Source organism: Lepidochelys olivacea, assembly GCF_965140295.1.
Source record: "Lepidochelys olivacea isolate rLepOli2 genome assembly, chromosome: 9".
NCBI lineage: Eukaryota > Metazoa > Chordata > Testudines > Cheloniidae > Lepidochelys > Lepidochelys olivacea.
This window is the reverse complement of record NC_140419.1, coordinates 41,531,028-41,555,357: the sequence shown is the minus strand read 5'-3', so window position 1 is coordinate 41,555,357 and position 24,330 is coordinate 41,531,028. Positions and strand designations below refer to the sequence as shown.

General features: G+C 39.7%; 1 protein-coding gene across 1 annotated transcript in view; it reads right to left on the bottom strand.

Annotated features, from left to right (window-relative positions):
• Positions 1 to 24,330, bottom strand: part of NMNAT3 (nicotinamide nucleotide adenylyltransferase 3) — a 74,285-nt gene that overhangs the window by 9,170 nt on the left and 40,785 nt on the right. Inside the window, exons 3-4 of the mRNA XM_084638470.1 lie at positions 10,432 to 10,615; positions 2,542 to 2,651 (exon numbers count right to left, since the gene is read on the bottom strand). Of these exons, the coding sequence (XP_084494596.1) occupies positions 2,542 to 2,651; positions 10,432 to 10,615 (294 nt within the window). The remainder of the gene's footprint in view (positions 1 to 2,541; positions 2,652 to 10,431; positions 10,616 to 24,330) is intronic.

Here is a 24,330-nt window from a genome sequence, read left to right as displayed (position 1 = left end):
CCTGAGAAAAAGGGCTGGAGGTGAAATAAGTCTGAGGCATCCTATGAGGCTAGAGGGTTTTCCAGATCATCATAGGTTACATACCTTGAGAATAATGCAGGTTTTGATAAGGCCTTGTTTTCAGGTGGCTGTAAAGTCCTGTGGCTGGGATGCTCAGGGGGAAGGCAGATGACATAAGGAGCATCGATGGCCTCCCTCCTTTCCATTGCTGCCAGGATGGGTTGCACCGAGTAGCAATACCATTGCAGAATTAATAAAACTGCAGTCATTTGGTCTAAAATCCAGGTGTCTGTATCTGTCCTCATTGGCCCCTTCTATTTAAAATGTACATTAAGTACAGATGAATTCAGTGAGGGACAAAATTATGACAACTAGGCTGTACAAAAAACCCTAGGTGTCACTTTGCGTACATTTTGCAAAAAAACAAAGTATTTGTTGGAATTTTGCTTCAACTTTTTTGTATGCAAAATTAAACTTAATTTCATCACGCTTCACAAACCTGCTATTAGATTCTGATTATTAAGCCTTTTTGCAAAGATGGTGAAAAGCCCAAATTCACCCATTTCTACTTTTTCATACGGCTCTGAGAATTCTATAGTTGCACTGGCTTGCCACTAAAAAGTCAGCATTTACTAACCTCTCTCTCAGGAGTACTGAGGCACTGCAGCAACTTCCTGGTCTAGGTTGTATAGCAAATCTTGGCAAATGCTGACAATGGCCCAGATTCTTTGTCATGTGGCACAAAAGGAGCAGAAACTTCCTGCATCTTCCTAGAGAGTGCAGAGACGACACAGGCAACAAATATGCCATCCTCCACAGCAGCCCAGTGTAGAGGGAAGGGAGGGTGAGTGACAAGACCACACTGTGCTCCCACCATCTCCAGATAGTTCCAGCTGGCATAGATTAGAGCAATCCTTAGCTACTCTAACTCGTGTCTGGAGATGGGCAGAGAATCGTGAAGCTCCCTGACGGTATGTCTGCACTGCAGCTGGGAGCAAGCCTACCAACCTGAGTAGAAAGATGCACACTACCCGGAGCCCAGCTAGTCTGAGTCTGTCTACCTAGGCTGGGAGGCTCATTTCTAGCTGTAATTTAGACATACCCTCACTGCCCCACTCAGTCTGTGCCGCATTGAGTGGATCTTGGTTGCAGGTGTAAATCTGGCCTGTCGACTGTAAATCACCTACAAACTGAGAAAGACTTTATGTGAAACTAAATGATCAGTTTGAAAATTAGTGTTTTCCTTTTACTGTTACATAAAGTGCTACCCAGATCATTATTCAATTCACAATGGCTACAGAGCATAGTCTTACAGTTGTCAAAAGACAGTTGCATTCAGCAGTCTATTAACCCATTTACACCAGTGGCAGTTACCGATGTGAATCTGTCAAACATCAGTGGTTAATTAAACCTTCTTAGACTATGTAAGGATGTTACAGTCAGTGGATGCAATGACTAGAAGTTTGCAGTCTCTCCTTGTGGGGTTAATGGCTGCCTTAGCAAGTGACAATGACAAGATTCAAGTGGAAAGTCAGATGCAGCACAAAAAACTGCTTTCCAGAGGTTTCTTGGCAGCAAGAAATATCATTTGGAAGTGCCAAGTTATAATATCTTCATAGTCATAGATACGAGTGATGAAGTCATCTAACTACAGTGTATGGTTTGAGAGGGGAGCAACTTCTTCCTATTCTGTGCATAATCAAGATGAGGAAAAACAGATCCACTGTGACTCTCTTCTGGGCAATCTGTCAACATGTAACTTAACCTTCCTCTAGGCAGCGCTCATTGGAAGAGCGGGAGCTTTTAAAGTCCTTATGTCATCATGAGAAACTTTAATGTAAGAGAAGAGAGATTATCTATGCCTAAAAACGTTTCAAGTACTGTGGGGGCAAAAGTAAATACCCTCAGAAATCTAGTAGTGTCTCAACAAACCACAGACCCAGGGAGTAGAATGATGAAATAGAAAATCCCCAAGTAGAGCATTTCTTCTGTTTTTAATTCAGTATTTTTAGAGTTTTCCTACCCAAAATTGTAGTAATAAAATAAATAAATAATAAACTAACATACTACTGGGGCACTATGTATGCACTTTTTGAATCATTCTTGCACATAGTCCAATGTTAGCATTACAATGAGAAGTAATTTTATATTTTTCAATATGTTTTTTGAACCTTTTCCTCATTTTTTGGCTTATTCCCTCTATGTAAGATCAGCACGATAGCAACTCATATTCTCACAGTTACAGCTTCAAGAGAAAATATTTCAGATTTTTAAAAGATTTATCAGGGATTAGAAACCCAAAACCTGAAAATATCAACCCAAAATGGAGTACAATTTTATCTCAATATGGCAATCACTACAACCAAAGGTGAAGCTGCAGTTCTGAAGGCATTTGGATTTGTTTATTTTTGGCATAAAGCTCCAACCATCAGAAGAATGAGCTACTATGTCCAACTTTCCCACCGCAGTTAGGTTAATCTGGTAAAGGTGAATTGGTTTCACTTCTAAAACAACGATCACTGTTTACCATAACAAACAAACCTGGGTCCAATGAAGAAAGGAAATCCTCAGTAGTTCTTTCTATAGGCCAATTCTTTCTCATGAGTTCCTTCCTGAACTGGAGCGATCTGAGCGACTCATTATAATGGTGCCTGTGTTAAAATAAAGGCTTTGGTGTGAGGTAATCCTCTCAGAGATACACAAAGCAATTACCTGGCACTTTCAGCTTCCAGAACACAGTCTGCTTCTATGCACTTTAGACTTTAATGAGATGTGTGAAGAATTCACCATATTCATTCTCTACGTCACAAGATTAGTATCAATGGTAGTTAACATTCATGCACAATACACAAAAGTTCCATGTACTGGTTACAGTCCCCAGTCCCTTTTAAAGCCCTCTACTTATTACGGCAGCTATGGTAGCAACTCCACATTTAAAGCATCGTTGAGATTTTTGCTTAAAGCAGAATTAAAATCCCTCCATTTTTCATTTTAATTGTTACATTTAGTTTCCATATTAAACACAGACTTTCCATTATTATTATTTTATTAAAATATTCAATCTTGGAGAGGAGATTTTAAAAATGATACTTTTTTCCAAAGCTTATTCCCCAAGAGTCTACCTTTTTATTTATTTATTTTCCTCGTTCCTTTAGTTAAAGAGCCACAGTCCCCAGAAACTCTAAACACATAATTCTCATGAGATTCCAGATATGGCTACTTTTCAAATTTAAATGCAAAGGGAGTTATTGCCTTATGTGTCATAACTGAGTTTAACCCTACAAAGACAGGCTGACGTAGCTGCCCAGATCCACCAGCAACTTACATTTGCCCTCACTGCCTCGCCAGCCCTCCTGCTCTGTCTCCAGGCAATAGCCCTTACCACTCCTACTTGTCTCTGTGCTTCCTTGACACCAGTCTCCTTGCAACTTGACTATCTTCAGTAGTGAGAGTCCCAATCCAACAGACCAGCTACGGTCTGTTAGAATGGGACTCCCATCTATGGGAGGTATGCCAGACTGAGAGATTGCCTTTATAGAGCTCCAAAATCGACTCCTCAATATACTTGGCCTACAAGAATCCTCCTCCGACCATGTTCTAGTCCAGAGGTGGGCAAACTATGACCCGTGGGTCACATTTGGCCCACGGGACTGTCCTGCCTGGCCCTTGAGCTCCTGGCCGGGGAGGTTAGTCCCTGGCCCCTTCCCCTGCTGTCCCCCCTCCCCTGCAGCCACACTGCTGCGCGGGCAGAACAGCTTGTGCCCACCCACCTCCCAGGCTTTCCAATAAGCCAGTCCTGCCGTTCTGAGCAGCATGGTAAGGGGGCAGGGAGTGGGAGGGATTAGATAAGGGGCAGGAGGTCCTGGGGGGCAGTCAGGGGACAGGGAGTGGGGTTGGTTGGATAGGTCGGAGGTTCTGGGGGTTGGGGAGCAGGGGGCAGTTTGACAGGCATGGGAGTCCCGGGGGGCAGTCAGGAGACCGGGGGCAGTTGGATGGGTTGGAGGTTCTGGGAGGGGGGGCAGTTAACGGACAGGGAGCAGGGGGCGGGTTGGATGGGGTGGAGGTTCTCGGGGGTGGTCAGGGGATGGGGGTTGGATAGGCGTGGGAGTCCCAAGGGGCCTGTCAGGGGGCGAGGGTGTGGATAGGGGGCGGGGAAGTCAGGGGACAGGGAGGGGAGGCTGGATAAGGGGTGGGGTCTCAGGGGATGGTTGGGGCGGGGGGGTCCTGGGAGGGGGCAGTCAGGGGACAAGGAGCAGGAGGGGTTGGATGGGTCAGGGGTTCTGAGGTGGGCAGTCAGGGGGCAGGATGTGGGAGGAGGTGGATAGGGGGCGGGGGCCAGGCTGTTTGGGGAGCCACAGCCTTCCCTACCCAGCCCTCCATACAGTTTCGCAACCCTGATGTGGCCCTTGGGCCAAAAAGTTTGCCCACCCCTGTGTTAGTCCCCATTACCAACTGGTAGCACTGAGAGAGTAAGGAGAGGGAAAGAAATTTAGCCAAAGTTGCTTGAGAAGACAGATTCTCCACTGAATAAAATCTCTTAATGAACATTAGAGCTAAGACCCTTTTCGATGGACATTAGCAGGACTACTGGAATGGGACTCCTGATGCAGGGGTTTAAGATATTAGAGGGAAGATGAGGGCCTGGATAAATGGGTCATCAGTGGCTTTCTGCTGGCTCTGTAAATCCCAACGCACAGTGTTCCCAATCCCCAGCTTGCCAAGTCCAGTTCCCTGATGGCCAATAGAATTTTTTTTTCCAGTTCACAATATATTAGTGAGGCCACAAGTAAATATTTCTGCATTCTTCTCCTTTACTACTTTGTTTTTGTCAGTCTTTTACTTCTTTGCATTCTCTTTTGGGTTTTGCTCCTTCTCACCTGTCCTGTTTCTCCCTTGCTTCACTCTCCACTCCTAATTCCTGGTTTTATCCAGCTCCAGCTCCCCGCTCTGCCTCCAGCCCTACTACCCGACTCCATCTGTGAGCACAGAAGATCTAAAAGCACCGCTGTGAGGCCAGAAAGACTAAAGGGTAACACTTCTTCCTTAACTCAGGCTATATGTTATGTATAAATTCACTGGTGATCCCCGACATCTCTCCTGGTGGTATTCCGAGAGGTGACTTAAGTTTCCCCCCTTCAAACAATATAAAACACAGTTGTAACGGTTTCTGCCGTTATTTTACAATGTAAATTTTTTTTAAAAATCAAACCCTTTTTTATAAACATGTAAGAGTTGAAGAAATATATAATGCAAGGCATCAATCTACAGTATGAAACTCTTACTATATTAACACAATCTTCAATGCATTAATCAATGCAATGCAATCCAGAATCCTTCAATAACCCATTGCACAAAGTTAATTGCGGACCGGGGTTTTGTATAGGACAAAAACTGAACCACGACTCTGTACAGTGTACATTGTAAAGGCTGTTAGCTTTTCATTTAAACAATGGCACAATGTACCTACTAATCTACAAATTCCCAGGCTTCTGAATTTATATATACAACTTTATTTAGATACATATGTATCATGTTTTATAGAGAAACACACAATATTATATTATAAACACTATAGTAAAACATGGGGGATAAAAGGCAGCAATTTTAAATTTATCTATTCTCTTTCTTCCAGAGAATGCTTCCTACATTACTGGTGGAATTAAAATATTGCTATGTCTGATCATTAATATCAATACAAACCTAATTTCTCTGTCCTAAATTAATCCCTGGTGTAAATACACTGCAGTCAGGCCTCAGTCACAACAGGGGTACAACATTTAGTTCATTGTGTTTATTAACAATGCTGTTTTATACTCAGAAATATACACAATATGCCGTAACTGACTGGAATTAGATCCAGTGAGTCCCTTCCTCCCCAGCTCATGGTGCATGAGGAACATATTGCACTGCCATGCAAAACCTGAAACTCACAAAGAACAATTCTCATTTCCCCTCTGCATTGCAGGACCTGCTACTCATGTTAGAATTTATTTCACAACCAGAGGAGATTTTAGCAATCCACCAAAAATGCCTTTACTGTGACCCACAGTGAGAAAAGCTCACAGAACGTAATTCAGGAGTGGGGTGAGGGGGATAAAATCTATTAATCTTTCTCCCTATACAAGGCAATGCAAAGCTGTGGAAGCCTTTGACTGGCACAGCAGCCAGGGTGATGTTTTGTCAAATCATACCCATAATGAGGAACGAAAATTCCTTAAACAGATACTTTTTATCTTCACTGTGCCTCCCGATCCCTCAACAAATTTCAGGGACACGTTCCCCAAAACATCACGCAAAATAATCTACACTGCCTACATAAAATCAGCATATGTAAATCATGTTTACGCAAATTAGAATTTTGCTTTGCTACCACATTTTTAATCATAAAAAAAAAAAACCCCACACAGAACTGTAAGTTATTCCCATGCCCCCTAACAGGACACAATATACCAACACAGTAAAGTGTGTGATTCAAATTGCTGATGAGAAGGGAGAGCTATGTACAATAATGCTTGATTTTTACCACTTTTTTCCGGTATCAGAATATCTTTCAGCTTGCTACTAAAATTATAGAGAAACACACAGTGAGGAAAGCAATCAGTCCTTAATTTAGTAAGCAGGATAAGAGTATATTGTATGGACCTGATTCTCAACTGGTATAAATTGGCATAGCTCTACAATGAAGATATGCCAATTTATGCTAGCTGAGGCTCCATCCCTATTATTTCTTTAACAAAAATGGAAGTGACAATTAAGATTGCTTGGCATGCCATTTTACCAAAACACTGAATTTATATTGAAGGGACTGGATTAAGCACAAGGCATCAGGTATTAGTGCTTATTTCAGCTAGAAAGCAGAGAGCTCAGTCACTGCTTTGAGGGAAACTGTTACTCTTATTCTTGCTAAAATGCTTGTTTCACTTTTTCTTTTCTATTACCTGCTTTAATTTTAGCGTTTAGGTAACAATTGATTAATAAAAGAAAGCATGAGAAATTGTCACAATAAAACTTGGTTATTAGTGTGCTCTAAACTCTTTGATGGGTAAAAAAGCTACAAAGAAATCAGAATTAACACAGTTTATCACATTAATAAGTGAACTCTCCACCAGAACTGTTAGTGCACAAATTCTTGGTGCCTCAAATCTCTTCATAGTTCTCTTTAGGTACCCTCTCTGTACAGATTGTGCACTTGGTTGCTCACATGAGACTGTGGTTATAATCACTGACAAAATACATACATATATAGTTTACATTTATACAGCACCTATTCTCCCAAAGGACTCAAAAGTATCTTACAAACCAAATGCTTACAAGCAGCATGTCTACTGACTTCAAAGGGAGCTGTGAGTACAGAAGGCTTGTAGGATCAAGCCCTGGATAACTACAGGGCTCACTTCACCTTGAAAACCTGCAGCTGCTTCTCTGGTGGAAAGCAGCAGTTGTTTAGGAATGATGCAACATGATTGTTTAGGAAAACAAGAGAAGAATAACATGCCTAATTGACACTACTTTCCGGACAATCCTGGAAGGTTTTTGTCTGAGCCTCTAAGCTTTGTGCAACAGGTCTAGAAACTGGCTCTAATCAGAGGGAGAAAAAGCACATCCCATAGTGAGGACAGATGGCTGTGGCTGAAAATGTTGAATCAACAACATAGCTATAGCACACTCATGTTCCTTGGAGGTCTCTCATAAAATACAGGCTAAACCTTCTATAATTTCTATGTTCTAAAATAGAAATAGGACAAGAAGTAAAACATGTTGTGATACACTCACCATAATGTATTTATTTATATGTATGTGTGCGTGTGTATAGCTGAAGTTGTAAGGTTTCAGACAAAAGGACACAGCAAGTTCAGGTGGTTTTAAAAAAACGGCAGCTGCCATGGAGTTGGGTTTTACTAGTTGCGAGTTTCAGTAAGAAATCCTTCAAAGCACTGGTTTGAACTGATAAACATGCAGAAAAAAATGGTACTGAGGGCAAAAATATCTCAACTAATTCAGTGGAAGTTCAAGAAAGTAGACTGGTTTGCAAGTTATATTAGCCTCCTGTTTCTTTGTACTAATCCATCCAGAAAGGCCTTGGCGAGGAGAGTTTTTTCTCACAGCCACATGGTTCCTAACCTATTTAGACCATGTGACCTAAGAACAATGTCCGTTTAATATTACTTAATTTCTTAAACTTACCTGGTGAAATTAAGGACAATTTTCTAGAGTGACTAGTGACTTGGTGTGCCTCAATTTTGGGGTGCACAATTTGAGTCGTGTGCACTTAATTGAAAACCAGTCCCCTTTAATGGGTCTCAAGTCAGACATCTAAAAAGTAGGGCATCCAAAATTACTGTTTGCTTTTGAACATTTAAGACTAAGAGGCAGAATATGTAGGGCATTCAGAATCAACACTTTGGTTATCAGACCATTCAAGCTCTGGGTTTGGAGGGCTGATATTGGTTTCATCTTTAGGGGACACACACTGCATGTGAGAACAGTGATATCATAGGTAAAGGTATGTGTCATTTATAGGTACTGTATGTAAATATTAGTAGTAGATGTTCGGCCTATAACACGATAGCATTCCTTTTTAAAAGTGATGATCAGGACCACAATCAAAAGGTTTTAGTGCTTTCATAGTCTTAATCTCTATCCTCCTGGGTAGATAAGATCTTTAAGTAATGAAAATTATAAGTATTCTTAAACTCATGTAGGTATGTCATTACAGAAACATGTAGACTAAACATGCACAGGTACTTTAATTTTCAGACAACTCACTCAATTTTTCACCTGTGAACATATGCATACACATATTTTGCCCATGAAAATTCAGAGACCATGGCTGAAAACTTGTTCCTTAATCAGCTGTATGCACCAAAATCAACTGTTTAAAAATCCAATAAAAATCCTCTCAAAAGATATTTCTAGATTAACTGTTGGCTTCTTTCTTGTTTCTCTCCCTCCCCCCTACTAGAATCCAGAGATATGCATTTCCAGCATGCCAGGCAGACTTTAGAACTGTCATCAAGGCCAACATGGAAGAATTACTTACCTAGTAGTTTGGCTTCTCTGAAAGCATTATTCTGGTCAGAGTCTCACAGCTGGCTCTTGTGCTCCCTAATGTGAGATGGGAAACTCCCCAAGATCTCAAATTCTAAATCCCCAATGTCAGCAGAAGTACACTGAGGCACATGTCATATTACTACTGGTGGTCTCACACCACACACACTCCACCCACCCCCAGCCTCTCTTGGAACTGTCCAGTCAGTTCCTGGTAAAGTAGAAAATGATATCTCCCACCGCCACCCTGAAGAAATCCTGCCAAAAAGATATCTTTAGAGAAGCAAAATTACACAGTAATCTTCTCTTACTATAGCACCTGGAAAGAATTCTCCCTCTCAGAGATTGAAGAAAGATCAAAAGTGAAACTATAAATAACTGCAACAGGAAGCAAGAACAAGGCTGAGGCCAAGAAATGAGAAAAATATAAAAGAGAGGTAAGATACACACCAAAACCCGTCACCTTTTGACAGCTTTCAAGATGCATGCTAACAGAACTCTAGCAGGTGGGAGAGTTTGGGCTCCCCTACATCCCTGCAGTACTGAACGACCAGAGTAGGATTCTTCCCCACAGACTGAATTCAAGCAACAGTGCTTCGCAAGCTTATGAAGTGAGGACTACATAACTGCTTTGTGTAAGATGGAAACAGCCCTGAGGCAGACAGAGGAAACCACCCTACCTTGGATCAAATGAGCCTTGACATCATTCTTGAGTTCAGGCCAGCCACACATTAAAAGCAAAAAGAACTGGACCTGACTGGAAGGCAGGGGAGGGACACAGCAGAAAAGGACCCCAAAGCAAGATCAGTGCTGAGTGTATTGAAGAACTGGAGCAACACGTGAAGGGACATGGACTTTGGCATGGAGCTTCTTCAGTGACTCTAATCAAGAAGGAACTCACTGAATGGTGGCAGGTAATGTCCTGGATGGTGTGTGACCACTAGCGTAAGGGTGTGTGTAGTGGAACTTGTGCCACAACCCAATACTACTACTCTTATAGACTAAAAAGCCTGAGAGCTTGGGGACTTCCACCCACCTTGCACTAGGGAACACTAGACTCCAGAGAGAGAATCCTGCTCAGAGAAAAAAGTTTAGTTCATGAGTGTTCGTAGCCCACAGACCTAGCATCCTTATCACAAAGCAGATGATTCATGAACAATCCGTAAGAGGCTTTTCATCTCTGGGCAAAGATGAATCACATCCCTTTGTTTCTGTTTAAGTGAATGGTCTAAAAGGCCTACTCAACTAGTACTTTGTCCTAGTGAGCATACTTTGCCCTTTCCATTGCTTGTAGCCCTGTTAAAATGCAGACATGACAAATGTTGTTCCTTGTGAGCTGTTGAGGCCTCTGGCAACTCTATGAATAAAAATAAACACAATTACCTCAGCACCTTTACAGTCTCAGTCCATTTCTCCTGTTCACTCTCCCATGGATCCACTCTAATCCAGGCCGATGTCTCCAGTGCAAGTTGAGCCATTGCTATCCGGTGCCTCGCTGAAACCAAGCCTCTCTTTCCATAGTTATCACTGACTGGAGAAATGATACCTTCAATCACCTGGTACCTTCCTTTGGAAGACAAGAAAGAAAATCAGCATTTTAGATCTTTTTTAAAAATGGTGATAAAAAAGAATTTATGTAAACACTGAAAAGCAATGTTCCTGTTCTTCTGTGATCTAAGTTCTATTATTGATATGTTAACTCCATTGGACAATATTAAAAGGAAAGCTGGATGAGTATATAACTTCCTGCAAACAGAAATGTTTGTCAAGCTCACTGAAGAAAAGGTTAATGAATTTTTAGTTCAAGTAACTGTACCACTGCAGCTTTCAGACAGCCTAGATGATGAATGTTTTAATTGACCAAAGTTTGTTTCCAAGCATCTCACGCATACCATTTAACAAGATTATCGTGCTTCCTCATCAGGCTAAAACAAGAATTACACTATGTAAAATCGGAGCAGTTTTCTGCTGTATTGTTTAATAGCACAAACCAGTCAAATCAGTAGATTCAAAAATTCTATTTTTTGTATAGCACAGGATGGGTGATGAAGGTGTTTTAAAACAAAACTTAAAACACTGTGGAAAAACATCCTTGCCGAGTTTATCTGCCATGAAACCAGCTTTCCATCTGGTTGATCATGTTAACTAAATGTGAAAATATGCCCGTCTTTTCCAACTACTGTAATGTAATGAAATCATTAATGCTATAAGCTGTCATAGTCAGATTCTGCAGCCCCAAATTCAAATCAGGAAATAAAAGCAGATAAAATCTTCCCACAAAAGCTATAGCATTCATCCAAATAGAAACAGCAGAGAAAGGCAGCTCCAACATGAGCTTCACGTCCTTAGAATGGATAAGAACAGAGTGCAGAATAGAGATGTTTCAATAAATACAAATGATCACGCTAAGATCTTTATGAATCTAACATAGGTATTCTAAGGTATATGGGGAGAAAATAAAATAAAAACAGATCTCTTTATAATTTACTTATTACTGAATAAAGAAAAAAAAATGAAATCACCCTGCTGCGGCCAATCTCTATTATTCTACAAAGAGGGCTATCCTGAGAGCCTCATAATTCATTTCTGATACTTGAACATGACACCGTAATCTAATAGCTTGCAATTTCATTTTATACATTGGGGTGAGATTTTCAAGAGAGTCTAAGGGAGTTAGGCACACAAATCCCATTACAATTCAACAGGATTTGCATGCCTGTTTGCTTTGAAAAACCCAGCTTAAAGTATCTTCTCTTTTAAACCATCCTCATATAGGCAATGCAGCCTGTGGAGCTGGAAAGTGTCATTAAATCCACCTCAGTCTGAAAGTGAAAACATTTTCACTTACATATGGTGAAGGTTCATCTAAAGTGTTGAACAATATATGACAGGTACATAAAATATTTCAATTGTTGTGTAAACTTACAGTGCTACCTATAAGATTTTTATTAATAACACTGATAAATAAATCAACTGCTTTGATAATATAGTGCTATAATAGATCCGCAGTTAGGGAGGGAGTTGCAATACAGTATGGATTCATATATTGTATTTACATTATATAACGTACTTTGCTTATAACATACTATTCAACAATTTTCATTTTTGGGCTTCAGTTAATTAGTTTTCAATATTTCTATAAAAATAAGGCAGAATATATTTGTTCTTTTATAACTATATACCACAGCAAATATATTTAATAAAAGAACTAAAAGCTCAAGTTGGAGTGTGGTAACATTATCCAAGTAAGGGGAAATTACTTTTAATTGCAGTACCTTAAAGTACTGTGTCTTTGTTAGATGTACACACCTGGATCTTTAGTCTGAACTAGATTTGCATCTTTCCAGTGGGGTAAGCAATGATGAAAATCAGAATCTTCTGCTCTAAAAACCACAGAGGTAAAGAAGAATCTCCATTAGCTGTAACAGAATTAGGTCTTATGTCCTCTGAAGTAACTTACACATCTTAGCAGGTCTGACCTTCCACTGCATGATATACACACACATTGGTACTTTGAAAAGGGGAACAAAGAGGACCCAGGGAATTATAGACTAGTCAGATTAACTTTGATCCTGGGAAAGATACTGGAACAAATTATTAATCAATTTGTACCCTGGAGGATAATAAGGTTTACAGGAATAGCTAGCACGGATCTGTGAAGAACAAATCATGCCAAACCAACTTAATTTCATTTTTTGACAGTGTTACTGGCCTAGTGGATAGGGGAAGCAGTACATGTGATATATCTTGATTTTAGTAAGGCTTTTGACACAGTCCCACATGACAATCTCAAAAGCGAACTAAGGAAATGTGGTCTAGATGAAATTACTATAAAGTGGATGCAAGCCCGTACTCAAAGACAAGTTATCAATGGTTTAGTGTAAAACTGGGAGTATCTAGTCCCACAGGGGTCAAGTCTGAGGTCCGGTATTATGTTCAATATTTTCATTGATTACTTGGATAATGGAGTGGAGGATATGCTTATCAAATTTGCAGATAACACCAGCCTGGGAGAGGTTGCAAGGTCTTTGGAGGATGGGATTAGAATTCAAAACAACCTTGACAAATTGGAGAATTTGTCTGAATTCAACAAGATGAAATTCAATAAAGACAAGTACAAAGGTACTTCACTTAGAAAGGAAAAAAAAATCAAATGTACAGCTACAAAATGGGGAATAACTGGGTTGGCAGTTGTACTGCTGAAAAGGACCTGGGGCTATAGTGGATCATAAACTGAATATGAGTCAACAATGTGACGCAACTGCAACAAAGTCTAATATCGCTCTGGGGTGTATTAACAGGACTGTCATATATAAGACATGGGAGGCAATTGGTGAGGCCCCAGCTGGAGTATTGTATCCAATTCTGGGCACCACACTTCAGGAAAGATGTGGACAAATTGGAAACAATCCAGAGGAGAGCAACAAAAATGATAACAGGCTTGGAAAACTTGACCTATGAGGGAAGGTTAAAAAAAACTGGGCATATTTAATCTTAACAGAAGAAGTCTGAGGAGGGATGTGATAACAGTTTTCAAATATATTAAGGGCGATTTTAAAGGGGACAATGATCAATTGTTCTCCATGCCCACTGAAGACAGGACAAGAAATAATGTGCTTAATGTGCAGTAAGGGAGATATAGGTTAGATATTAGGTAAAACTTTCTAACTGTAAAGGTAATTAAGCTCTGGAATAGGTTCCCAAGGGAAATCATGGAGTCCCCATCCGTGGAGGTTTTTTAACAAACCTGACAAACACCTGTCATGGATGGTCTAGGTTTACTTGGTCCAGCTGCAGTGCTGGGGGTTGGACTTCATGACTTCTTGAGCCCTACATTTTTAAGATTTACAAGCATTTATTCAACATTGGCACTTATATTTTCTACTTGAATTCTTGTTTCTTTCCCAAACCTCCATCAGAAGACTTCAGTTCCATTTTAGTACACTGATACCAACTATTCTTGACACTCCAACTATCACTTACAATTCTCCTGAAACTGAGCGTACAATAAGATACCTATCACCCATAATAATTATCCTTAAAATAACCAGAATTCAGTTTTCTCCAGGTTTTCCTCCCTCAAATGAGCACTCAAACTTTGTCTTTAGTAATCAATTTCTTTTGGGTGCCATCTGTGGTCACCCTGAATCTTTACAATTACTGTTTGTCGTGGTGTTTGTATTTAACATGGGCTTTTGAAAATCAATTTTTACTTTAAACTAACAAAGTTTAGTTGACTACAAAATAACAAAGACTTCGGAGGTGGGATTTTTTTTTTCTTGAGCATGAGAATCCTACTTTTTCTAGTGCCAGTGTCTTCATATTACCTTTTTTTTTTTTCTGGTAAAGTTTTTTTAAACAGAAATCTTCAAAGATTCCAGATATTTCTTTTGTTTGGTGTTGTAGACTCCCCTTCTGATCTCGGATATAAAGGATTTCTGCTCTCTTTCCACCCTCAGATATGAGTCATTCATTTGCTTTGTCTCCTTACCCACAGCAGTTTTGCTCTAGCCTATTAAAGTCTCTGTTTTTTTCAGACAGAATCGTGTCTAGCTGGCCTCTTAGGATTGCAGGTTTCCTCAGGATTTTTATTCGAATGTTCTCTTTTGTTCTCCTTAGTTCTTTTAGCTTCTCTGCCTTTTCCTCCACCCTTCCTGATATTATAACATACAGTTTATCATTTCAGAGCCTGTGGCCCACTTGCATCATGATTTGAAAATATCTTCCTAACTTATCTGAGTTCAAAAACACATCATGTCTTAATCAGTGGTTGTTGATTGGGAGTTGTGCCCCTGAAGTCTGACCAATATTTATCTTTACTATTACTTGGGCATCGCCTGGCCCTACAATCTGGTTCATCTCTGCCTACACTACGGAATGCATTGCAAGCAAGAATGCATACTATTATGTACTCTCAGATGTGGTATAGCTGATGTGAATGAGGGAGAAAAGGTGTTCATGGTTGCTCTTAATTCCACCCAACTCTTTAATAATCTTACTGATTTTTTTTTGTCATTTTTTATTTGCATTAGGTATTATCCTGTGTTTTTATCCTCTCTCCAGCTGCAATCTGACCTGTCTAGTTTGGGATATATTGTAAAATTGAGATCTCCTGTTATAATGTACTGAGTTGTAAATTCTTCCACTATATGGGAGATGGTCTCAAAGAAAGGCTGTTGTCCCCCTGTTGGGAATATGTACTAAGCCCAATGAGATTTCTTTCCTTTTAAAAATAATGTAACAGATCTCCCCAGCTATCTTCATGCCAGCAGATTTAAACTGTGTGGCCTTCATGACTTAAAGGTACACTGTAAAAATGGCCATTTTTATTGTCTAGTGATATTGCTCAGTTTACAAATACAAAGAGCTTTTCCTTACTGCCAGCCATATAAACTCAACCTGGGATATGAAAGCTAAACTGGGTTATTTCCTTCCTTCCTTGGCTTTGTCACCAGTAAAACCTGACCAGTAATAAAGGTCCTGAAGGCAAATTTCTGCTTTCACATTGAGTAGAAGTCTAGCTACAGTAGCAAGGATTGCACAGCGAAGCCACGGTTGAGCTGTGGCAAGTACAAATCTGCCTGAAATTGGTGGGTAATACTTAACCTGACTCAGCTGTGTCTCCACTTGCCACTACGTGGGCTGCTGTGGCCACACTGCAATTTATATTCATGTTAGCTCGATAAGAGGTGGTGTGAGTATGAGTACACGAGCAGGTGAATCACACCCCTAGCTCAGAGTGTAGAGGTTGCCCTTAGCTATATTGGCGCTGCAGAGATAAGAGGTAGAACAAGTAGTTAAAAACTAATGTCAGGCAATAAAGTAAACATATGACTCTGAATACACACATTGAAATGGAGAAAGGATGGTCTTCTGGTTAAAGAGCTCAACTGAAACCCAAGCCACCTGGGTTCAATTCCTGGCTCTCCCATACAGTTCTTATGTGACTGTAAGCAACTCACTTAATTTTTCTCTGCCTCAGCTACAGGTAAAATAAGGCTTCCTTTGTCGATGTTGTCTACTTAAACTGCAACCTCTTTGGGAGAGCACCTAATACAATGGGTCCCAGATTTCAGCTGGGGCCTTTATGCACTACTATAATATAAATAAGAATCAGGTAAGAACATGCTAATTTTATGTTGTCACTTTTCAGAATGGAACTGTACCTTTGAGATTACTACTCTCTGTCTTCTGAGTCCTGGCAAATAGAGAATTTCTGATTGAAAATACCCCTATGGCAATTTCCCTTTCTTGGCCTGCTCAGAAGTCTCTTTTGTATAAACAATCTACATGGCTAATCTCTGAAATTTAGTTACCACTTTTTTTGTCTCAGCTAGATGGGTTAATCCCTTTGCGTTAAATGGACATTGGCTAGTGTTTTTGAAGTCGGGTGCCTAATGTTTTGCACCAAAACCTTTTCGGCACCTAAATAAATGGCTTGATTTTCAAAGGTACCTTGAATGTGAAGTTCCTGCTGATCCAAAATGAAACAGTTGCTTGTTATTTACTTGTGTTCTCTAAGAGCTACTTATAATCAACAAATAGTTGTAATAATTACTTAGCATATTTTAATTATTTAAAGTAATTAAAAGCTAAAAGAACACCCAAACATCATAAAGAATATATATAATTTGGGAAATGGATAATGGACATTAGAATCATAGAACTGGAAGGGATCTCGAGAGGTCATCAAGTCCAGTCCCCTGCACTCATGCCAGGACCAAGCACCATCTAGACCATCCCTGACAAGTGTTTATCTAACCTGCTCTTAAAAATCTCCAACGATGGAGATTCCACAACCTTCCTAGGCAATTTATTCCAGTGGTTAACCCCCCTGACAGTTAGGAAGATTTTCCTAATGTCCAACCTAAACTTCCCTTACTGCAATTTAAGCCCATTGCTTCTTTTTCTATCATCAGAGGTTAAGGATAATTTTTAAGAAAAAGAATAATTTTTCTCACTCCTCCTTGTTACAACCATTTAGGTACTTGAAAACTGTTATCATGTCCCCTCTCAGTCTTATCTTTTCCAGACTAAACAAATCCAATTATTTCAATCTTCCCTCACAGGTCATGTTTTCTAGACCTTTAATCATTTTTGTTGCTCTTTTCTGGACTTTCTCCAATTTGTCCACATCTTTCCAGAAATGTGGCACCCAGAACTGGACACAATACTCCAGTTGAGGCCTAATCAGCGTGGCATAGAGTGGAAGAATTACTTCTTGTGGTCTGCTTACAATACTCCTGCTAATACATCTCAGAATAATGTTTGCTTTTTTTGCAAATGTTACAGTGTTTGACTCATATTTAGATTGTGATCTACTATGACCCCTAGATCCCTTTCCGCAGTACTCCTTCCTAGACAGTCATTTCCGATTTTGTATGTGTGCAACTGATTGTTCCTTCTGAAGTGGAGTACTTTGCATTTGTCTTAACTGAATTTCATCCTATTTACCTCAGACCATTTATCTAGTTCTTCCAGATCATTTTGAATTTTAATCCTATCCTCCAAATCACTTGCAACCCCTCCCAGCGTGGTATCATCCACAAACTTTATAAGCGTACTCAGAATGCCATTATCTAAATCATTGATGAAGATACTGAAAAGAACCAGATCCAGAACTGATCCCTACAGAACCCCACTCGTTACGCCCTTCCAGCATGACTGTGAACCATTAAGGACTGCTCTCTGGGAATGGTTTGCCAACCAGTTATGCACCCACCTTATAATAGCTCCATCTAGGTTGTAGTTCCTTAGTTTCGAGTAGATCATGTGAGTTAATGAGTAGGTCATGCAAGACTGTATCAAAAGTCTTACTAAAGTCTAGATATACCACATCTACCACTTCTCTCCTATCCACAAGGCTTGTTACCCTGTCAAAGAAAGCTATCAAGTTGGTTTGACATGATTTGTTCTTGACAAATCCATGCTATTACTTTTCACCTTATTATCTTCTAGATGTTTGCAATTTGATTCCTTAATTATTTGCTCCATTATCTCTCCGGGCACAGAAGTTAAGCTGACTGGTCTGTAATTCCCAGGGTTGTCCTTATTTCCCTTTTTATAGATGGGCACTATATTTGCCCTTTTTCCAGTCTTCTGGAATCTCTCCCATCTTCCATGACTTTTCAAAGATAATCACTAATGGCTCAGATATCTCCTCAGTCAGCTCCTTGAGTATTCTAGGATGCATTTCATCAAGCCCTGGTGATTTGAAGACATTTAACTTGTCTAAGTAATTTTTAACTTGTTCTTTCCCTATTTTAACTTCTGAACCTACCCCATTTTCACTGGCATTCACTATGTTAGGTGTCCAATCACCACCAACCTTTTTGGTGAAAACCGACACAAAGAAGTCATTATGCACCTCTGCCATTTCTACATTTTCTGTTATTGTTGTTCCCTCTTCATTGAGTAACGGGCCTGCTCTGTCCCTGGTCTTCCTCTTGCTTCTAATGTATCTGTAGAATGTTTTCTTGTTACACTTTATGTCTCTAGCTAGTTTGATCTCATTTTTGCCTTGGCCTTTCTAATTTTGCCCCTACATACTTGTGTTATTTTTTTATATTCACCCTTTGTAATTTGACCTAGTTTCCACTTTTTCTAGGACTCTTTCTTGATTTTTAGATCATTCAAGATCTTCTGGTTAAGCCAGTGTAGTCTCTTGCCATTCCTCCTATCTTTCCTATGCAGTGGGATAGTTTGCTCTTGTGCCTTTAATAATGTCTCTTTGAAAAACTGCCAACTGTCTCCATTTTTTTTCCTCTTAGACTTGCTTCCCATGGAATCTTACCTACCAACTACCTGAGTTTGCTAAAGTCTGCCACCTTAAAATCCATTGTCTTTATTTTGCTGTTCTCCCTCCTACCATTCCTTAGAATCCTGATCACTTTCACCCAAGCTGCCTTCCACTTTCAAATTCTCAACCAGTTCCTCCCTATTTGTCAAAATCAAATCTAGAACGGCCTCTCCCCTAGTAGCTCTCTCCACATTCTAGAATAAAAAATTGTCTCCAATACATTCCAAGAACTTGTTGGATAATCTGTGCCCTGCTATGTTATTTTCCCAGGAGATGTCTGGGTAGTTGAAGTCCCCCATCACCACCAAGTCCTGTGCTTTGGATGATTTGGTTAGTTGTTTAAAAAAAGCCTTATCCACCTCTTCTTCCTGGTTTGGTGGTCTGTAGTAGACCCCTACCATAACATCACCCTTGTTTTTTACCCCTTTTATCCTTACCCAGAGACTTTCAACTAGTCTGTCTCCTATTTCCATCTCAAACTCAGTCCAAGTGTATACATTTTTAATATATAAGGCAACACCTCCTCCCTTTTTCCCCTGCCTGTCCTTCCTGAGCAAGCTGTACCCTTCTACACCAATATTCCAGTCATACATATTATCTCACCAAATCTCTGTGATGCCAACTATGTCATAGTTGTGTTTATTTACTAGCATTACGAGTTCTTCCTTCTTATTTCCCATAGTTCTTGCATTAGTATACAGACATCTAAGATACTGATTTGAGTCCCCCTGTTCTGTCTTGTTTTGTGCCTTGGCTTAGTATTCATTTATTATAAGTAGCTATAAATTATTGTCAATTAATAAACATTACTACAAATTACTTGTAAAATGTTCTAATGTAATTATTTCAAGTACCAATTTTATGGGAACTGTAAATATTTTTCCTTCTGGCACCATAATAAAGGCAATTTAAGGTTAGGTTCACAACTCTTTTGTTTAGTTTATGGATGTCAAGTCCCATTAATCACTTAGTAGTCATTTGCAGCCTGGTTATTGCTTAAGTCAATAGCCAAGTCCCAAGGGGGCAGCGTAAGGGCCTTTGTCAGTGAATCTTTAGTCACATTTTACTGCTTACCCCAATTACTACCTCAGGGTGTGCATGTGTGTTTTAATAGCCCCTTTTTTTAACCTGTGACCTTGCCTTAGTTTGGCTAACTGCCACCATTCAGAGGTCATTTCTCCATGGCCTCTCCTGCGTCACCAAGCTGATACTTTCTCCCTCACAGTTTCTTATGGTAAATTTCTGGCTTTGGGGACAGGCTGAGAGCTACAAACATAAGCGCACATGATTCCACACTCTTAGGTTCCTTATTGTCAGAATGTACCTGTCATAAATATAAAGGGAAGGGCAAACACCTTTAAAATCCCTCCTGGCCAGAGGAAAAACCCTTTCACCTGTGAAGGGTTAAGAAGTTAGGATAACCTTGCTGGCACCTGACCAAAATGACCAATGAGGAGACAAGATATTTTCAAAGGTGGAACGGGGGCAAAACAAAGGTTCGCTCTGTCTGTGTGATGCTTTTGCTGGGAACAGAAAAGGAATGGAGTCTTAGAACTTAGTAAGTAATCTAGCTAGATATGCGTTAGATTCGGTTTTGTTTAAATGGCTGATAAAATAAGCTGTGCTGAATGGAATGTAGATTCCTGTTTTTGTGTCTTTTTGTAACTTAAGGTTTTGCCTAGAGGGATTCTCTATGTTTTGAATCTGATTACCCTGTAAGGTATTTACCATCCTGATTTTACAGAGGTGATTCTTTTACTTTTTCTTCAATTAAAATTCTTTATTTTAGAACCTGATTTCTTTTTCCTTGTTCTTAAGATCCAAGGGTTTGGGTCTGTGTTCACCTATGCAAATTGGTGAGGAGTTTTATCAAGCTTTCCCCAGGAAAGGGGGTGTAGGCTTTGGGGAGGATTTTGGGGGGAAAGACGTTTCCAAGCGGGCTCTTTCCTTGTTATATATTTGTTAGGACACTTGGTGCTGGCAGCAATAAAGTCCAAGGGCAAAAGGTAAAACAGTTTGTACCTTGGGGAAGTTTTAACCTAAGCTGTTAAAAATAAGCTTAGGGGAGTTTCATGCAGGTCCCCACATCTGTATCCTAGAGTTCAGAGTGGGGAAGGAACCTTGACATGGTGGCAGAGTGGTGGGATTAACTTGAAATCATTTTGAGATCAATTTGAGATTTTTTTGAACAAGAAGCACAGATTTTAGAAAGGAATTTTTTTTTCTTTTGGGCTGCTGGAAAGCAGGTTTTCAGCTGAAAGCAGTTAAAGTTTTTTTTGTCTCTGCTTGGGAGCCAGAGCAGAGACAAAAGGGAATTGTCTTTTGTGAGCTGGAGCTTTCTATATTTAAAGGCAGGGTAGTTAACCTCCTGCAGGGAAATTCACAAGTCTTCACAAGAGCTGAAGAAGTTTGTTTTGTTTTTTTACCTATCTATTTGCCTGGAGACAAAGGTGTTAGGGTTTTATTTAAGGATTTTTCTGTAGGCTGACAATCACTATCAGAAAACATAGAGAATCCCTTTAGGCTAAACCTTAAGTTACAAAAAGACACAAAAACAGGAATCTACATTCCATTCAGCACAACTTATTTTATCAGCCATTTAAGCACAACTTATTTTATCAGCCAGGGAAAAGGTGATTTCCCTGAGGCTACACAGCAAGTCCATACCAGAGCCAGATTAGAACTCAGGAGTTTCTACTCCTGACTCCGCGCCTGGTGCTCAATCCTGCAGACCATGCATGCCTATTCCCCTGGCAATATTAGTGTCATTAATTCATATGGCGCTTGACACTTTATAGGTTTCAGAGTAGCAGCCGTGTTAGTCTGTATTCGCAAAAAGAAAAGGAGGACTTGTGGCACCTTAGAGACTAACCAATTTATTAGAGCATAAGCTTTCGTGAGCTACAGCTCACTTCCTCAGATGCATATCGTGGAAACTGCAGCAGGCTTTATATATACACAGAGAATATGAAACAATACCTATTCCCACCCCACTGTCCTGCTGGTAATAGCTTATCTAAAGTGATTTCCAGCACAAATCCAGGTTTTCTCACCCTCCACCCCCCCACACAAATTCACTCTCCTGCTGGTGATAGCCCATCCAAAGTGACAACTCTTTACACAATGTGCATGACAATCAAGCTGGGCTATTTCCTGCATAAATCCAGGTTCTCACATCCCCCCACCCCCATACACACACAAACTCACTCTCCTGCTGGTAATAGCTCATCCAAACTGACCACTCTTCAAGTTAAAATCCAAGTTAAACCAGAACATCTGGGGGGGGGGGGGTAGGAAAAAACAAGAGGAAATAGGCTACCTTGCATAATGACTTAGCCACTCCAAGTCTCTATTTAAGCCTAAATTAATAGTATCCAATTTGCAAATGAATTCCAATTCAGCAGTTTCTCGCTGGAGTCTGGATTTGAAGTTTTTTTGTTTTAAGATAGCGACCTTCATGTCTGTGATCGCGTGACCAGAGAGATTGAAGTGTTCTCCGACTGGTTTATGAATGTTACAATTCTTGACATCTGATTTGTGTCCATTTATTCTTTTACGTAGAGACTGTCCAGTTTGACCAATGTACATGGCAGAGGGGCATTGCTGGCACATGATGGCATATATCACATTGGTGGATGTGCAGGTGAACGAGCCTCTGATAGTGTGGCTGATGTTATTAGGCCCTGTGATGGGACAGGATGGGGGACAGAACGGTATTAGAAAGGCAGAGTGCCATGTTTAGAGAGGTGTGTTAGTTCATGATGTCACCAGGTCCATTCCAATTAGTCTTTTAAAAGTCACTTTAATGGTACAAGACTTCATTAGGATGGGCACAAGGGCAGGAAAAGCAATGGCACACTAGTCTAATTAACACTGAATTTAGACAGCAGCTCTGCAAGGAATTTTGTATGGGTCTGTAAAACTACCTTTTAGAGCCCTGTAGTGGGAATGGGGTCCCAGAGAACCTGCTAACATAATAGCAAGAGTAGATAAAATGTACTTTGTTGCAGGGAGGATTGCAGGCAAAACATACTGCAGTAATTTGCAGAAAAACAAAATGCAAGTTTAAGTACACTGGCTGTTTAAGTTGACCTTATTACTGATCACTTAGTTTGAGCCTCTTTTTAAAATTTATTTCTATCAAAAAACCTAGTGTTGTGAGCAGTTTTTCCATTAAATGTTTTTCAAAAAGCAATAATAATCCTGACATATAAATAACTTGAATGGTATGTTTTAAAGTTCAACTATATTTCCATTTTTAAAAACAACCTACTTTTTATAATCATTAAAAAAATCTGCACCTTTAAGGCAAAATTGTCGTGAAATTTGTTTTGACATTCTGTGATATACATGACAGTAGTCTGTCAAATAGAATTTCAGCAATATTGTTCTTTTTTATTTAAGGTTTCAGTACTTACATTTAAATGAGGGAAAGAAAGATTTGATGTCTATTACAACAGGAGGCAAGTATTTTTACATGGTTTAAGCAAGATTTGTTTTATCCTTCTAGTGGTAAAAATTGTGTCTGAATTCCGTTTATATAATATTAATCAACCATGTTGTGAGTCTGTGTGGGGTTTTTATTATTTTTTTAAGTAGCAGGATGGGGAGAATCTGCCTCTCTTGCAGCATTTGTGGGATCTAAGGTTTCTTCAGGTGAGAGTGGGATAAAAATGCAAGAAACAATGCCGGAGTGGGAACTGCAGTGTGGGATGGAAGCGGGATTTAAAAAAAAAAAAAAAAAAAGTCCCACACAGGGCTCTACCACCTTTATCTCGATAAAAAACTTGTTTAATTGGATTAGAGTAAATCAGTTAATCTTTGTAAAGTACTTTGAAAATATAAAGGTGCTAAATGCTGGTATTCATTTAGCATCATCTAGATTAGTCTCTAGGAATCTGATTCACTGCTGACAAAATTAATGAAATTCCTATTAATTTCATGCAGTTACACCTGCATATGCCTGTAGAGGATTAGGCCTCACAGTTTAAATCTAACCAATTATTTTTCCACATTAATTGACAAAAATAGAACCTTCCCAATAACACAGGAGAGTTTAAATTAGCAGTATGTCAGGGTGGGTGCGAAATGGAAATGCGTACTATATTAGTTATTACCAGTTCCAAGGGTTCTGTGTCCTACTTCTAGCTCACCACGTGGAAAATTTACTTCTCTCTACTGAAATGGTTTCATTTGATTAATAAATCTTCTAAATTAAACCAACATTAAAAACATAAAGTTTATATATTTGTTTTATGTTGCTTGGCACCTCTCTAAACTTCAGAGTTTTGAAGATCGCACTGCTGCAGGCTTAAACAGAATTACTACAGACTACACTTCAACCTCACCTCTAGATTTGACTGAAATACTTTATCATGCAGTATTTAATTCTCCCAACTTACATTTTGTAATGGAAAATCAAAGTTAAACTCATAGCAGTAACTGCTGTGACATTAATTAAACCTGACACTGACCCGACAGCT